Source organism: Gouania willdenowi, chromosome 3 (assembly GCF_900634775.1).
Source record: "Gouania willdenowi chromosome 3, fGouWil2.1, whole genome shotgun sequence".
NCBI lineage: Eukaryota > Metazoa > Chordata > Actinopteri > Blenniiformes > Gobiesocidae > Gouania > Gouania willdenowi.
This window is the reverse complement of record NC_041046.1, coordinates 7,939,774-7,957,405: the sequence shown is the minus strand read 5'-3', so window position 1 is coordinate 7,957,405 and position 17,632 is coordinate 7,939,774. Positions and strand designations below refer to the sequence as shown.

The following is a 17,632-nucleotide window of genomic DNA, read 5'->3' as shown; positions in this document are numbered from 1 at the left end:
TTAAATAATTAATAAAAAATTTTTTTGTTTTGTTTTGGTTAAAGGGTTTCACATCCACATATAAAAGAACACAAACAAGTAAATAAAAGCCAAATATAAATACATAGTAAATATATAGCTGCGTAAATATACTTAGATCCTTAGATATTTACTAAATAAAGTAAATATATATATTTAAGTAACAGGTTCAAAATACAAATTCTTAATATTATTAGCGTAAGGCATTCCACAAAAAACGAGATCAAAATAAAAGGCTTAGCCTAAATAAATAAAAACCTAACAAACAAAACAATAATTGAACTTAAATAGCTGCAGCCTCAAGACTTCAGCGTAAACTGTAACTTTGCTACAAAAAAAGATACATTTAAAGTTCCCTCTAGTGGAGGTTTGACTCATCAAGTATTCTTTTAAATTTAAATACTAAAATGTTTTGCTATTGACATTCACATTTTACGAAAAGATCCAAAACTTCCACATTTAACATTACAATACTAAAATTGCAGTAATGAACACGCATTAACTTAAAGGAGACAAATCATGCATTTAAGTCCTTCCTTTTGTTACATATAAATCATACAGTTGTGGTCTATATAAAGCGGAACTGCAATGCTTGGGTCTGAATTCCTCATTATTTTAGCTCCACCCCTTTTCTACCCCTTTTCTGATGTGCTTATGAGAGCAACTCGTTTTGGTGTGGTCTCTTTAAATGCAAATGAGACACTTCATACCCCGCCCCCTCTCCAGGTTGCAGAGGTGACACTCGGTTTAACTCCACCCTGTTCGGCCATTTTTGTAGTTTGATAGAAGAGATTTGATTGTCTAGCGGCGCAGAAAATGTTTATTCACACATTATTTACAAAATGTCAACAACAGAAGACTTGTCCATCCAGCCTTACATGTTCGAGCCAGAGTCTGACCCAGCGGAGCGAGATGAAAATGAAGATGATGAACCTGCAGAACCCTAGCAAGTGAGCTAACACAAGCACCGAGCTAACGCTAACGCCAAGCTAACGTCATGAAATGCATTTTAATACAGTCTTTTAAAATTTGGTCTCAAGACCGGTCTCGACTACTACAACACTACTCCAGACCATACACTGTAAAAAAGACGGCGCTCTAGCTCCAGGAAATGGGCGGGGCCTGTGAGTAACAGCTGTCAGACAGTCCATTAAACACAATCCTGATTCTGATTGGTTCTTTTTTGTCGGTCGTGGTGCATTCTGGCAATCTGCCAAAGGCAGCAGGAGTAGCAGGGGGTACTCAGTGAGTCTGTTTTTTTTACACTAACTACTAGTTTGATGTAAAGCTGTCCTTACATAGTGACAGCTTTAGCAAATATGACAAAAAGTTACTTTCATAAGAGCTGCAGACTGCACCTTTAAATGGCCGAACAATATTTGACACGAGAAGCAACGTTTTTCATTTTAAATGGATTTTGGTTTATGACTGAATCAATTAAAACAATAAATGAGCTTAAACAACTAAATTGTGTTTACTATTTTATATCACTGAGTGCTAATATAATGTAATATAAATAAAGAATAAAATCAGAGGTGACAAGTACCAAAAGTACAAATACTTAACTTGAGTATTTATTTTTTTAGGGACTTTTGACTTTTATTCCTTACTTTTTAAACAAATATCTGTACTTTCTACTCCTTACATTATAAAAATGAGCTTGTTACTTTTAAGACCTTCGAAGTTGACGTTACAACGTAAACAACCCCCCCCCCCCTCTCCCCTCCCCCCCGCTTTTTTCTGTTTGCAGGTCCAATAGTTTTATGGCTTAAATTTTCAAGTTTTTAAAAATGTTAAACTCAAAGCTGCTCTGGGTTTAATTGAGCATTTGCTTTTTTTTTTTTTTTTTTTTTTTGACACATTTTATTTACAATGTTTACCTATAATGATTGCTAAATTCTTCAGATGTTCACAGGTAATAGATTTAACTTGTTTCCATGTACAAGTTATTTAAAAAATAATGTTTAACTTTTAACTTTTTTACTTAAGTACATATAGTACTATGTACTTTTTTTACTTTCACACAAGTAAGGGAGCAACTTTAATGATTTTACTTTCACCAGAGTCATTTTTTATTCAAGGGTCTATACTTTTACTTGAGAATTGAAGACTAGTACTTTTGACACCTCTATCTAAAATAAAGGAGAAATAAGAAGGAGTCGAATCAAGTGGGAAAAGATGAAGTTAGTCTTTTTGTATCCAGTGGATGGCGGTGATGCATCTCTCATTGAGTGCAAACTGCCAATAAACTAAAAAAAAAAAAAAAAAAAAAGAAGAAGACTGTGTTTATCCGCCTGCAAAACTCTTATTTTGAAAGCTGCAGCTGTGTGTTCCGGCGCAGTGGTCTGTTCCCTTCCTGTCTGTCACACTCCAGCTGAGGTCCGACAGTAGCACTGACAACTGCTTCTCAAAGCTCGACATGAGCGACACTGGACTGTCAGACGAAGCTGCGGTAGCAGCGTGTAAAGATGGAGCTCCGATAACTAAGGTACTGAATCTGACTAGCTTAGCATAGCTCACATTGGTTTCACTGTGATTGTGATGCATCCATTGTCGGACACTGTTTTTGTACTTTGGGTGTGACTTGTTTCACTTATCTTTTCAACCGGGAGTCACTCTACATATTAAACTATGAAGAACTGAGTTTCCATGAATATAAAGTGTTCGACTTTGTAACGAGTAGTGGAAACCTTAACATGTCACTTGTTTGTGGTCGCACTGACATTCAACAAGTCTGTGCGTATAGCTCAACCGCTCGTGCTCTGAAGTGTGGTATGTGGGCGTGGCCTCACCGGTACACAGTGCCACGATTAAACTTGATCGTCGGCAATATTTAGATTTAAAATACGGGCTCTGCACTCTGTAATAGTGCGTTTATTCAGTTAGCCTTTGGTACATTTTTTTTTTTTTTGGGTAATTAAAATAATGACATTATTTTGTTGTTGAAATTACATTTAAAAGCTTAATTTTGCACTACAATTCTTTAAAAATAAATAAATAAATAATGTAACAACATAATGGGTAGAAACCACAGCCTGAACCATAGTAAGTGTCTGGGTGAAATCAGAAATAACACGACTAAGAACATATGGATAATTTATGTTCAATGTGCCGTCATAAACTGCTGACCTGTGGTCAGTACAGGACTGTGGTTTAAGGTACCAATTTTTTAAATAACTTACTCAGTAATGGTTGGGTGTAGGAATTCAACAAATTACTTTACTTTTTTTAAAATGTGCACAAGCAAAATTAGTGATTTAGAAATATACTCAAAAATGTACAAGTAACCATAAAAGGAACTCAATTACAGTAACGCAAGTACTTGTAATCCATTACTTTCATTGATAAGTTTAGCCTCTTTTATTCCAGTCTTCACTTTAACAGCGGATTCCAGCTCCACCCATTGGTTATTAGTTCTCAAAGTGCGGCGTGCGCCCCAGTTTGTGGTACTGCAAGAGTGCACAGGAAACAAGAGCTGGTTCTTTGTAATGAATCATCACTCAAGGATCGCTTGTCTTGTTTACCCTCTTAGAGCACCTGTCAAACTCATGGCCCAAGGGCCAAATCCGGCCCTTTGGAGCAACCACATCGGCCTGGAGGAGAAAGTAAAAATGACTGAGAAAACATGAGTCATTGTGGAAATGAAACTCAACAATATTTGCAGGGGCTCACAGTTTTCCTGATGCTAATATCACATGACGGCAAAAGTACCTCGGCCCATCCATAGCGGGCCCACAACTGTTGCACCACCAGTGGGTGTAACCTCCATTCCCTGTACACCGGCACACCCCTAGACAGCAGGTCCGCGCCTACGTTCAGGACCCCGGGAATGTGCGTTGCTCTCAAAGAGAGGAGATGATCACAACACCACAGGATCAGCCTGCATGCCAGCAGCAGCAGCCAACGGGAGCGTAAACCACCTTGACGGTTGATATACGCCACCACCGTGGTGCTGTCAGTCCTCACCAGGACATAATGTCCCCTGAGAGACGGGAGGAAGTGGATCAGCGAGAGGAACACCGCTGACAACTCCAAATAATTTATGTGACAGCATCGGAGGTCTGCTCCCCAGCAGCCTCTCACCGACCTGTCTTCGGACACCTCACCCCAGCCCGTCCGGCTGGCGTCTGTGGAGATAACCTTCCTGGACGTAACGGTCCCCATGGAGACACCGCGTGTCAGGAAATTTGAGGCCCGCCAGGGGGGCAGGGCTGCGCTGTACTCCATGAGAGGTCACCCACAGCTGAAATTCCCTCATGTTGAGGCGGCCGAGGTGGATGACGTGGATGGCCGAAGCATCAATCCGAGTAACCGGAGACATAATCTGAACTGAACAGATTTGCCTGGTCAAAACAGCAGGAGGCATGCCCTGAACGCCTCCACCCGCTGCGCCGACAGGTGCGCGGTGAGAGGCACCGCGCGCAGAGACAGTCCCAGGAAGACAGTTTCCTGTGTAGGGGACAACATGCTCTTTTCCTCGTTTATCACGAACCCTAGGTCAGATAAGTGAATGCGCGTGTATGCTGTGGCCTCCGATTCAGATTGTGCTAAAAGCAGCCAATCATCCAAATAGGTGGCCAAGCGGATGCCCCGCCTCCTCAGCGGGGCTATCACAGCCTCCGTGCATCGCACGAACACCGTCAGCCTCAGTGAGAGGCCGAAGGGGAGCACACGGTATTCATAACATATCCCCCAGAAAGCAAATCCCAGGTACTTCCTGTGAGGAGGATGTATCGGAATGTGGAAATACACATCCTTCAGGTCGACAGATGTGAACCTATCCCCCTGACGCACCAGGCATGAAAGGGAGGCATGCGTAAGCATCCTGAACTTACATTTCCTGAGAAATCTGTTCAAAGCCCTGTGATCCAGGATAGGGCGAATGCCGCCCCCCCCCCCTGTTTAGGGACAAGAAAATACCTGGAGTAAAAACCACTCTGGGACAGTGCATGTGGAACGATTGAGATAGCTCCTCTGCTCAGCAGAGAGCTGATCTCCTCTTGCAATACACGGCCCGGGTCCCCCTGGGCCTGAGTATGTATTACACCGACAAAACGGGGAGGGACAGCCGCAAACTGCAGCCTGTAACCCCCGATATCGTTCGCAGCGCCCATGGTGGAGCTGCGATCGCTGCCCATTTCTCCCTTTTACCTGAGAGGGTGACTTAGCGTTCCGGCTCGTTCAGTCTGATACGGTGACGCTCTCTCCCGGAGACAGGCTGCCAGTGGCCGGAGAAACCATTTGTGGCGTAATGGCGCCCTTTTGAGGCAACGAATCGCACACTACTAGAGGGCCCAACCGGAGGGCGGTGGAGCCCAACAGCAGAGGAGCAGGGATGAGCAACTTCTGTCACAGCGGGGTCACAAAAGTGTGATTGTCACATTATCAACATCCATGCCAGTATTAAAAATAACGACCAATCTGAGCATTAACAAAGGAAAGAACAAAGGGTTTTTTGTCGTCTTTTGTTGTGTTTTTGGATTTATTTTCAGTATTTTGGGTCATTTTGTGTAATTGTTAGCATTTTTTGGTGTCATTTTGTATGTGTTGTTGTTTTGTGAGTTAAGGTGGTTGTTTTGTGTCCGATGTCCTTTTGAGTTTTTTTTCTGTATTTTTGGAAAATTTTTTGCCTTTTTGTTGTTGTTGCTTCATGTATTTTTGTTTGGCATTCTGTGCATTTTGTGTCTTTGAAGTGCTTTTGTACATGTTTTTTTTTTTTTTGTACTATTTTTGTGTCTTTGTCGTATGTTTAATCATGTTTAATTTTTTGCATTGTTTTTTTATGATCTTTTGTGTTTTTGTTGTTACTTTTTGTACTTTTCTTGACATCTTGTGCATTTTGTTGTCGTTTTCTGTGTTTCTGGAGTTTTGGGAGTTATGATGTTCTTCATATAACTTTCAACTTCATGAATTACAATTTTGTTTTGGAGGCCGCACGAACTTAGACCGTGGGCCCCATGTGGCCCCCGGGCCGCCAGTTGCCTATGTATGCAGAGTATGAATTCTGACAACTACACAGCATTTCTTCTTGTTTGGTTTGGTCTGTACTTTATATATACACACACACACACACGATGTTCTGCCTTCAGCTCCTCAGGCTGCTGCATGGTTTGATCAGTTTTTTGTGGATGTGTGAAGGAATGTTTTACATTCTATGAAGTCTTGGTGCAGTAGAAGAACCTCCAGCCTCAGAGTTAACGCTGAGATGTGAGACACACACTCACACACACTCGCTGATGAGTTTGCTCATAAACATGTACATCATAACCATTAACCGCTGACTTAACATAGACGTGTTTCATTTTAAGATTAGATAAGGCTCAAAGGCAATATATCCAGATTCACGATATATCAAGTTTTCTATTTTGACGATATAGAAAATTAGAGGTCGATCTTTTTTTTTTTTTTTTAATTATTATTATTATTTATTTAGCACTTTAGAGTAGCCATTGAAGGAAAAAAGAAAGAACATAAACATCCATTTGGATGTATGAATATACAACAACAAAAAAAGTAATAATAATAGCATGCACATGGGAGAGGTAGACGCCAATAGGCTTACACATACTTCAAGTCAAGATGCTCGAACCAGCAATTTGCACTGAAACCACTGTTCAGGTTACTGTTTGATTGTATATTGTAAAATATTTTGTGACCTTAATTACTAGATACTTTAAGTTAAGAAAAAGCTTGAAATGGTTTAAACCAACTATTTTCACATTGCATATTGTTGAACCCGTTACCCATCCTGTACTTTTGTTTTACTTGGTTGTGTACGAGTATATTTAAAGTTCAATAAATGTTAAGAGTTCTATTGGTGTATTTAATTTGATTTCTAATACAGTATGTACATTTATATCATGAGTGTTTCACTTATTTTTTATAATCAGTGTGCTTTAAAAATGTATATCAGCTTCCAAAATTGACTTTAGATACTGTATCGGCCATCAGCTGTTTTATTTATTTTTTTATTTATTTTTTTTAATCGGTATCTGCATCGGCCTTTGAAAATCCCATATCGGTCGACTTCTATGGAAAATTACAATATCGCCTATAACCAGAGTTGACAAGTAACAAAGTACAAATACTTTGATACCGTACTCAAGTAGTTTTCTGTTATCTGTACTTTACTTGAGTATTTATTTTTTTGGTGACTCTTTACTTTTACTTTTTAAAACAAATATCTGTACTTTCTACTCTTTACATTTTAAAAATGAGTTTGTTACTTTTAAAACCTTCCAAGATGACGTCATGACGTAAAAAAGACAAAAAACAACAACCGTGAAGCTGCTTGTGAAAGGATTTTCAGCAGCTCGACTCATTTTCACACCAAAAAGGTCACATGATTCTCTTGAGACTAAATGAAAAATGTTGGTAGTTTGAGCTTTTTCCTGTTAAGCAGGTCCCTTAGTTTTATGGTTAACATTTTCAAGTTTTTAAAAATGTTAAACTTCAAGCTGCTCTGGGTTTTATTGAGCTTTTGCATGTTATTTTATGTTAGAACATTTTATACATAAGTTTTATTAGTGCTAAATTCTCCAGGTGTTCAAAAGTAACAGATTCAATTTATTTCCATGTACCAGTTTTCTGTAAGTTCTTAAAAATAAAAGATATGAAATTTGCTGGTTTAAACCCTGTCTTATTATTGAACGGACATTGTTTTACTTTTTACTTTTTTACTCAAGTACATTTAGTAGAATGTATTTTTTTACTTTTACTCAAGTCAGGGAGCAACTTCAATACTTTTACAAGTATCTATACATTTACTTGAGTATTGAAGTCTAGTACTTTTGCCACCTCTGCTTTTAATGATACATTTATATTTTTACAGCTTATTTTGTATTAAAATACTTTTTTTAGGACTCACTGCTTTCGCTATTTTTTTAGAATAGCATGTAAAAGCTCAGTTAGATGGATCACCGAGTGCATCTACACTACAGAACTCACTCACACGTGCTGTCCCTTATAGGAGAAAAAGCCTAGAGTGGCACATATCTGTGGCATTTTGCATCAGCAAATATTACCCAGAATTGTCTTTCTGGTAAGACTTTACTGAGTTAAAAATCTAGATTCATATTGTATATCGTCATTTTGAGAAAAAAAATATTGCCCAGCCCTAGCTGAGATCAACTGATCAACTCTGCTGCAGAGGTGTGTACATGTAGAATTAAGGCTGTGCAATTAATCGAAATTTGATTATGATTTCGATTATTAAACTCAACGATTACAAAAATAACGTAATCGAGAATAAAATGATTATTTGAAAAAAATAAATCTACAAAGAATAAAGCTTGGCGCACGCGAGGAAAAAAAAGATTAATGCTAACGAGTTGTTTAACGCACACGCGTGCTAGCTCCTCCTCCCCGCCCCTCTCAAAGCTAAAGCTAAAGCTAGCTATACAGTACCCATGAAGTAGCTCACAGTTTTAGAAAAGTTGGTGACCTCTGACCCTAGAGCAAAGACACATCACGTGCAAAAAGTGTTATGTTTTGTGCAAAAGTGAACATACTTGATTTTGGTGTTTGAAGGATTTTATTTATGTATACAGAATATATTTTACATTGTTTTGCACAAAAAATAAATGACTTTTTGGATGAAAAATAATCGTGATTTCAATTTTGACGAAAATTTTTATCATCGAGCAGCCCTAGTTTGGATGGAGTTTTCCACATCATGACAGACAGTAGTTCTAATCTTTTGATTTGTAACTGTGTAGTTGAAGCTCAGCCTACCCTCAACAATGAACCGTAATCTAAATGTCATCTGGAACTCGTGACAGCATTTTAGATTTTAGTTTCATGAGTTCCTCTTGTGTTCTCTCAGCTTTGACCATGACATTTCACTGTTCCTTTAAATTAGTTTTAATCACACTCTCTCACGTGCATTCCATTTATCTCGGTCCCTTTAAGCACAACTATAGGGAAACTGTTTTGGTGTATGACTATTTGATAAAGGTGCTCGTTTGGTTAGAACAGTTTTTAAGCATTGAAAAGGTCAGCTTCCAAACTGTGAATGTTCAAACTAACCACACGTTTGTGTTAACTGTGCATTTCTGTGTATTTTTTGTCTCAGGATTTCATGATGCAGCAGACGATGCTGAGGGTAAAAGATCCGGCCAAATCTCTGGACTTCTACACCAGAATTCTCGGCATGACGTGAGTATTGAGCTCGCCGAGTGTTACATAAGCACTTTTCTATTCACAAGCTGAACTTTGAGCAAAGCTTTCCCGTTGCTGTGCAACTTCTTGCAGGCTGCTGCAAAAGTTTGACTTCCCCTCCATGCGTTTTTCTCTCTTCTTCTTGGGCTACGAGGACAAAAAGGAGATACCGACAGATGTACAGAACAAAACGGCCTGGACTTTTTCCAGGAGAGCCACTATCGAGCTCACACAGTGAGTAAAAAAAAATCAGACTTCATTACTTTCAATGAAACAAAGCTGATGTATCTAATATACGCCTACTTATTGCCTATTGTATTCATAGCATTACTTTAAGCTTGTTGAAATGTAGTAATTGGGCAAAGTACACACGGCCATGCTAGTGTGTGGTTAGCATGTAGCACTGAGGTGTGACTGTATCATTTTTCATCGACTGACACTCTCACCTTAGAACGTGGTAAGATTTTGTAGTAACGCTTGACTTGAAGTTTCATACATAAAAGCTGTCATTATGATGAGATGACACCTGTCATTAGCATGAATAAGGTGTCATGAAGGCTGTCATTAAGTGTCGTTCATTACCATAACCATTTGTTACCCTAACCTAGGGGTGGGTGATATGGAAAAAGATTAATATCACGATTTTTCTTTGTAAAATCACGATTTTATCACGTTTTTTCATTCAGATCATTTAAACTATTTTAAAGTTATTCACCAATAAAATAAACCACTTCACCTACTTAAAATCATTTACCTAAATGGAAAAAGGAGATAAAAGAAAAACTCGCACAGTTTTTTTTTTCTACTTTGTTTAACTGAAGTGGTGTAGCATTAGCAACACTTGCTACATAACAAGGCAGCAGATCAGTCTAGTAATTTCAAATAGTTTTTGAGGTAAAGCACTCATGTTAATAAAATCCTAATTCAGACAGAGCTTTGAACACCTCATTTCACACAATTTGGACAATCATGTCCTTCACAAGATAAAGCGTTACTGCTTTAGTTACATTAGGCTTGGGTGATATGGACCATTATTCATATCTCTATATTTTTCCTCAAAATGGTGATAGGCAGTGTTGGGAACGTTACTTTAAAAAAGTAATTAGTTATAGTTACTCACTACTCACTCCAAAAAGTAACTGAGTTAGTAACTGAATTACTCTATAATAAAAGTAACTCATTATCAAGGAAAGTAACTATTTGTGTTACTGTTAAAAAAAAAAAGTTACTCTATGTCAAATAATTCACATTTTTTTGATGCGTGTGTCGTGATGTGCTTCATTAAATTTGAGTTGCTTACAACGGATGTCGACAAAGTCTTCTCTCCTGGATATAATGAACACTTCACATACACGTTCTTGTCTTTGACCACAATTCATTTAAAGTAGTGTTTGTATCGTCACCTTAAAAATGACAACTTTTCATTTGACTGCTCCACGCTCGCCATCTTTACTGCTTCATCAAGTGTGTGTGTGTGTGTGTGTGTGTGTGTGTGTGTGTGTGTGTGTGTGTGTGTGTGTGTGTGTGTGTGTGTGTGTGTGTGTGTGTGTGTGTGTGTGTGTGTGTGTGTGTGTGTGTGTGTGTGTGTGTGTGTGTGTGTGTGTGTGTGTGTGTGTGTGTGTGTGTGTGTGTGTGTGTGTGTGTGTGTGTGTGTGTGTGTGTGTGTGCGCGCGCGCACAAAACACTGGCTCTGATTGGCTACCATGACACATGACGCCGCCTGAGCCAATCATAATCGCTCACCTTGTTTTTTACCCACCTCCTCACTACAGCTGAGTAAGAAGCCACAGTTTGTTCAATCAATACATGTAACACACCACATTTAACGTTCAGTAACGATAACGGCGTAAAATGTAATTAGTTAGATTACCCCATTACTGAAAAACAAACGCTGTTATTCCAAACACTGGTGATGGGTGATATAAATTCAATTTATTTAAATTATTTTTGAGTGTTTTACAAGAAAAACAATAATGGGTCATGGAGAAAAATGCCACAAAGTCCCCTTTTATTAGTCACTTGCAGCACAATATCAACATTTTGAGGCACTTTTGAGTTTTTCCTTCATTAAGGCTGAAATGTGTAATTAAATTCTGTAGTGTTGCTAAACCACATCCGGGACGTGGTCCCTTTAAGCAGTGTGTAAACAGCCCCAGGAGCTGTTGCAGCAGAGAAATACATGCAGTGTTTGCTCATATGTTTCTCAGTGTTTCAGCACTCGGAACTGATGGAGTTTTACAGACGGACATTTGCACTGAGCCGCCGACAGGCAGCTGTTAGCACAGAGGAAGTAGCTAATCAAACTATGTCCATGCACTGGGATAGGGTGTTAGTGGAGTGTACTTTCTGCACTGATTGAGCCCTGATTAAGTCTTCCGTGTGTGTGTAGTACTAACATGAGCCTGACTAGCAAATGATGTGAACCTTTGAATATGTTGTGTATGGTTCACATACATATGACACAGGCAAGGCACCGCAAAGGATTAAAATGTGCACTACAGACGGTTCTACGTTCTCCGTGATTTGGCAGATCGTCGTCATGTTTTTATCCTTAATCTAATATCGTCAGATCGCACACCCTTACCCTAACCCTACCTATAGCCCCACTAGATCCCTCCACCTAACTCAAAAAATGCCAACATAGTTCCAAAGGTGTCATAATTTAGCGAACACTTAATGACAGCTTAATGACCCCTTATTCCTGTTCATGACAGTGTAATGACAGTGTAATATCAGCTTTATGTGCAAAACTTTGAGTAAAGTGTTACAGATTTTGTTGTATGATGATTAAATCAATGATCAATGTCGTCTCTCCTGTCTCACAGTAACTGGGGTTCAGAGGCTGATGAGAACCAATCATATCACAATGGAAACTGTGATCCACGCGGCTTTGGTGAGATTAAAACTGTTGTTCTAAACATGACTCTAGTACTGACTGTCTGCAAACAATGATTTAACATTGGTTTTCAGCAGGGTTGGGGTCAATTACGTTTTTCAGTTACAATTACGTAAAATACACTGAAACAAGTATATGTCATAATTTGTTTCTCATTTCTTGGTAACCTTGTCAGGTTTGTTGGGCAACTTCTGATCGAGAGGTTGGGGGTTCGATCCCAGTACCTGACTATGTGTCGAAGTGTCCTTGGGCAAGACCCTAAGTTGCTCCCAGTGGTCGACTAGCGCCTTGCATGGCAGTCCTGTCCCACTGGTGTGTGAATGTGAGAGTGATTGGGTGAATGAGCTGATATGTAAAGTGCTTTGAGACTGTTTCAGTGTGGGGATAAAGCGCTATATAAATCAAGTCCATTTACCATTTAAATCAAGGCTATACCCCTTAATTTTTTTTTTTTTAAACAAAAAGACATCATAACCTTGCTCATAACAGCCAATCTATGATAATAAAAAAAAAACCTGCCCTGTACAAAGGCACAGCAGACCATGATTCATGCTGAACAGCTGTAAGACCTACTACCTGTATGGGTGTGAAGATTCACAAGGTATTATGCACCATGGCATCCAAGGAATACACACCTTAAGAATGCAACAACCAACCCTGATTAACCTGTTGTGATTAATCCACCTTTTAGGAGAGCAGATACAGTTGAGCAATTGAGAAAATAAAGAAAAGCAATGTGTCAGTGACCAGGTCGTGCATGTGTGGAACCATAGGTTCTGCAAATTAGAAGAAGAAGAAAAACACTGAAGCGTCGCCATTAAAACAGACTAAGAAGAAAAACCCGAAAGTGGAGAGACACTCGCAAATTTCAGCAAAAATAGCTTTAAAAAATAAATGCCTGCGATGTGATGGACCAGGTTTTAGTTTGACAGACATGGGCAGTACAGTCCGTCAATTCTACAGCAGTCCTACGGTGTTCATGCATGCGCAGTGTGAGCGTTTACGGTAATCCGGTCAGTGGCACTGCTGCAACTGTGAGATACCCTCACAAGGAGCGACTGGATTTCAAACATGTTTGATTTTCTTACAACCCTACGATTGCTGATTGGGAGCTGGTGGTGAGGTGTTCATCACTTCTCGTGACTCCATGTATACTACACGATGCACGACACACGATTTAGCAGAGACTCGCACAATCCCACAAAATTAGCTCTAAATGGTCTTAAAATGTCACGGCGTATGCCTGCCTTAAGTGTTACATTCCTTGTAAAAGAGACAATGTTGTTGATCACACATGTATTTTGTAGGCAGGGACAAGGCTGGCTTGAGAGCAGTGTGAGTGCTATGTGATATGTGTAAGTCATGGAGTTTTTATTGAATTTTCATGCCATATACAATTACAAAGTCAATTATCTAAAGTCATTTACAATTCAATTACAATTACAACAGTGACACATTTTTTCAAGTACAGTTTCATTTATAATTACTCAATAATTGTAATGATCAATTACGCTATTACAATTACAGTTGACCCCAACCTTGGTTTTCAGTTAATTACCGTTTCCACATTGCATGGATGTGCTGCCATCTGAATGTTGATACATGGATGTGTTCTGCAGTGATGAGCCAAGTGTAGCTTCACAAACTGTTTGTTTTCCTGACATCTGACAGGACACATTGGGATCGCGGTGCCTGACGTCTATGCAGCCTGTAAACTGTTTGAAGAGCAGGGAGTCACATTTGTTAAGAAACCAGATGATGGTGAGAGCTCCAATTTACTGTGATGATGTTTCACTTTAATGTGAGATCTGAAATGAAGGGACATGAAGAAATGTTTAAAATGTCTGCATTTTAAAGATATTTTTTAAAAAATCAGACAAATCCATAGTGTAGGCCTCATAAGTCGATAAATCAAAGATCATTTGGTCAAAAAAAGATGTAAAAGGTTTAAATTGCTGCTCGAAAGTTACTTTTGATCTCCACTGTAAACACTCGGTTTATCAACATTGTCAGAAAAGTTTTGCGCATTGCATTCTGGGTTGTGGAGTCCCATAGATCAGTGGTTCTCAAATTTGTTTGGCTAAAGTACCCCCTTTCTTTTACTTTTCAACACAAGTACCCCCCTATGTTCGACTACCACATTTTGTCCAGAGTTCTAGAAAAAGCAACTATAAAGCATAATGATGGAATGAATGAGTGAGAACACACATCTTAAAGTATCTAATTTTGTAAATAAGTGAATGACACTATTTAGTTTCTCCTGAATGGATTTATTTCTATAGTTTTTATCATTTCCTTGTATTTTCAGTTCATGTTATAATCAAGATAATTTCTGTCATCATTTTGTGTATTTTTGTTGTTTTATTCAGTATATTTTTCTCCTATTTTGTGTGTTATTGAAATTATTTTCTGCGTGTGTGTTTTGGTGTCATTTGGTTGTTCCTTATGGCATTTTGTATGTTATTTTTGTGTATTTTCTAGTAATCTTGTGTATTTTTCTCTCTTCGTGTGTTTTTTAGTGTCATTTGTGTGTTTTGTTGTTGTTTGTTTTTTTCATTATTCAGTATGTTTTTCTCTTATTTTGCATGTTTTTCTTGTCGTTTTGTGAGTTGCTGGAAATATTCAGTGTGACTATCATTTTTAACTAAAAATAAACATTATAAACCCCTATATTGTTAATGCTTTCATTTGTTAATTTTCCTCTCTCTCGCTCTCACTCTCTCCCCCTCGCCCTCAAGTACCCCCTGTAGTGCCATTACGTACCCCTAGTAGTACATGTACCCCCATTTAAAGCATAGACAGATGCAGAAAAGCATTTTGTTTCACCCACGTTCTGTCTGTCCATCCGTCATCTAGAAACTAGAACAAAGGTGGAGTCAAGCAATCACTGTCCACCTTGTCTGGTGAACACAATGTGAAGAAATCACAAAGCCTTCCATGATACCATCTACAGGACTCCACAACCCACAATGCATTGCGCAAAACCTGTTTACAGTGGAGATGAAAACACACTTTTGAGTGGCATTTAAACCTTTTACATACCCCCCCAGCAAATGATCTTTGATTAATTGATCTATGATGCCTAAACTATGTATTTATCGGATTAAAAAAATATATATTAAAATTAGGCATAATATATGAAGTTATAATCTGAATGATATATATTGGTAAATTTTTCAGTATAAGATAACCATCCTGCTCTGTAAAATATGTAATCATGTACAATGGCTGTATTTTCAAATGTATATCAGATAAATATTCTCCATATTTGTAGCTTTCTCCTAAAATGATCAGATTATGACGTGTTCTAGAGCTTTGGGTTCTTCTCTAATCTATTTAAGATTGGATCCAGTTTGTGAGACACTTTACACTTGTGTTCCTACAATAATTGTTTTCTTGTCATCGATTTGTGTGTTTGTTGTTTTTCTTCAGGTAAAATGAAAGGCCTTGCCTTTATTCAGGATCCTGATGGTTACTGGATTGAGATTCTAAGTCCTAACAATATGGTGTCCATCACCTCCAATTAGCCACATGCCTTCTGCGGCCAGGCCTGCTCCGCCGTCACTGGGAGAGAAGAAGAGACGTTGGTTGTTCAGCAATAATTTTCCTGTTTGTTCTGCCAACCTGCAGTGCGGAGCGGTCATTGTTCTGTGGCCGTTTGTGCTGCCATAGGCTGATGAACAAATGCATTAGATACACAAGTTATTGCAATGAGTAGCATTAAGTTGGGTCGCTGCTGAGTTTGTTTACCATCATCAGTTTGAATGAATGTGATTCTGAAACAGTGTTGTTGCTGTGTAATAAATGCAGTGCAAAGATAATTTTCTAGCATTATTCTTTTTCTATAATCAGAGAACATACTGACAGATACTATGGGCCTGTACTACTAAGCTGGATAAGTATATCCAGGCTATCTCTCCGTTAGCAGGCTTTACCTAATCAAACATTCTCCTTCACAGAGCAGCTGTACTACGAAGTAGGTTATCAACACGTTCACTGCCCACTCAAGTGACTGGTGAAGATTGTAGCATCACAAACACGGAGGAACTGTTTAGAGCAACTTGCGTCACAATTGAGGAATATTTCTTTAAAAATATGAAAAATTAAAATCTGTAATTCAAACCAAAAACAACACTGTTGCTGCAGAAAAAGCTGGAAGGAAGGAATGCAGGCAGGAAGCTGCTGACACAGCGTCAGCGCTCTGATCAGTTTCACTTAATTACAGCACAGACGTGTCTATTAATGAAATGCCGATACGGCACTAAGAGGCTGGCATCACTATGGTGAAGTACTAACTATTAACACGCCATTGTTATTAGACTCTTCTTCAAACGCAGCGCCTTGTGTTTTTCTGTCTCGATTTTCACTGCTGCCCTGAATCCTGATAATAGAAACGCGTATGTTTACTTGTTACGCTCTGAACCAATCACAGGGCCGTGTTTTCACGTTGCCGACAAAACAAATGAACGATCCTACACACGAGAAATTGTCAGCAATTTCGAGGACCTGATTTTTTGCGAAAAAGTGTCATTTTTTAAAATCAATATCGGCAGATACTAAGCAACTGGGTATCAGAACAGCACTGGTTTCTATTCAGGTAGTAAATGGTTTTATCCCCACACTGACGTAGTCTCAAAGTTCTTTACAATATCAACTCATTCAAACACCAATGGGACAGAGCTGCCAAGCAAGGTGCTGGTCAACCACTGGGAGCAATTTAGGGTTCAGTGTCTCCCCCAAGGACACTTGACACATAGTGACATAGACTGGGATTGAACCCCCAACCTCTTGCTTAGAAGACCAACTGAGAACACATTGTTTCACTGTAATATGTTCCTGCTGATGCTGCCATCATTGCCATAGGCGATGTCACGACAAATTTGCGGTTGCCCTCATTTGGAGACATGATTTGTGCTCCGGTTTGTCCGATCGAAGCATGATTTTATAAAAAAGGATTTACTATAAACTAAATGAAAAAGAGTCTAGAACAGCCCATGAAATGTAAATCTATACCTTTCCTAAATGATGTCATCAGCAAATGAAATTAGTGCAATTATCGAATAATGTTCTTTCTTTCCTAAACTGTCAGATCTGCAGTGCACCAACCAAGATCTTCTAACACTGGGCAGCTCATTTTCTAAGAGAACTGATTGGTCAGGAGGCTGAACTTTACTTGATTTAGTCTGGTAAGTAGTTAGCCAGGGTCGTAGTATAAGACACACCATACTAACCGGAAGTTAGTGCGATAAGAGGAAATCCAGCTTTGTGTACAGGCCAATCATGCATGATGTCTAACAGGAGAAAATTTGAGACATAATAACAAAGTGATACAATCGCAACTAGAGGATTAGGTATAATTACTACAATTTCCATGTAAATTTGCGATGGTAAAACAGGGGACGGGACCCAGATAAGCAAACTGCTTCTCTCGTCTCCTTTTTCGGCATGTACAAAAAAAAAAAAAAAAAAAAAGTGAATGTAACCATGTCGGAAATAAACTGAATAAATAAATACAATAAATAAAATAAAAAACGGACATGGCTGAAAAAGCTTTTTGTG

At 38.8% G+C, this 17,632-nt stretch overlaps 1 protein-coding gene across 2 annotated transcripts; it reads left to right on the top strand.

Moving 5' to 3' along the window:
- Positions 1-2,336: 2,336 nt before the first annotated feature.
- On the top strand, positions 2,337-17,421 carry LOC114461261 (lactoylglutathione lyase-like). Of its 2 annotated transcripts, XM_028443219.1 has the most exons (6): positions 2,337-2,506; positions 9,092-9,174; positions 9,271-9,411; positions 12,003-12,070; positions 13,745-13,834; positions 15,506-15,894. In XM_028443219.1, the coding sequence occupies exons 1-6, from the start codon at positions 2,438-2,440 to the stop codon at positions 15,598-15,600; spliced, it is 546 nt and encodes a 181-aa protein (XP_028299020.1). In that variant the 5' UTR covers positions 2,337-2,437; the 3' UTR covers positions 15,601-15,894. The 2 variants fall into 2 exon arrangements, with proteins under 2 accessions (XP_028299020.1, XP_028299021.1); XM_028443220.1 differs by lacking the exons at positions 13,745-13,834; positions 15,506-15,894 and adding an exon at positions 17,163-17,421.
- Positions 17,422-17,632: the final 211 nt, after the last annotated feature.

Excerpts from the sequence above, each read along its gene's own strand:
- LOC114461261 (XM_028443219.1), top strand. The coding sequence starts at position 2,438 with ATGAGCGACACTGGACTGTCAGACGAAGCTGCGGTAGCAGCGTGTAAA. Across the intron at positions 2,507-9,091 it reads ATGGAGCTCCGATAACTAAG|GATTTCATGATGCAGCAGAC; the intron begins GTACTGAATCTG and ends TTTTTGTCTCAG. Across the intron at positions 9,175-9,270 it reads ACCAGAATTCTCGGCATGAC|GCTGCTGCAAAAGTTTGACT; the intron begins GTGAGTATTGAG and ends AACTTCTTGCAG.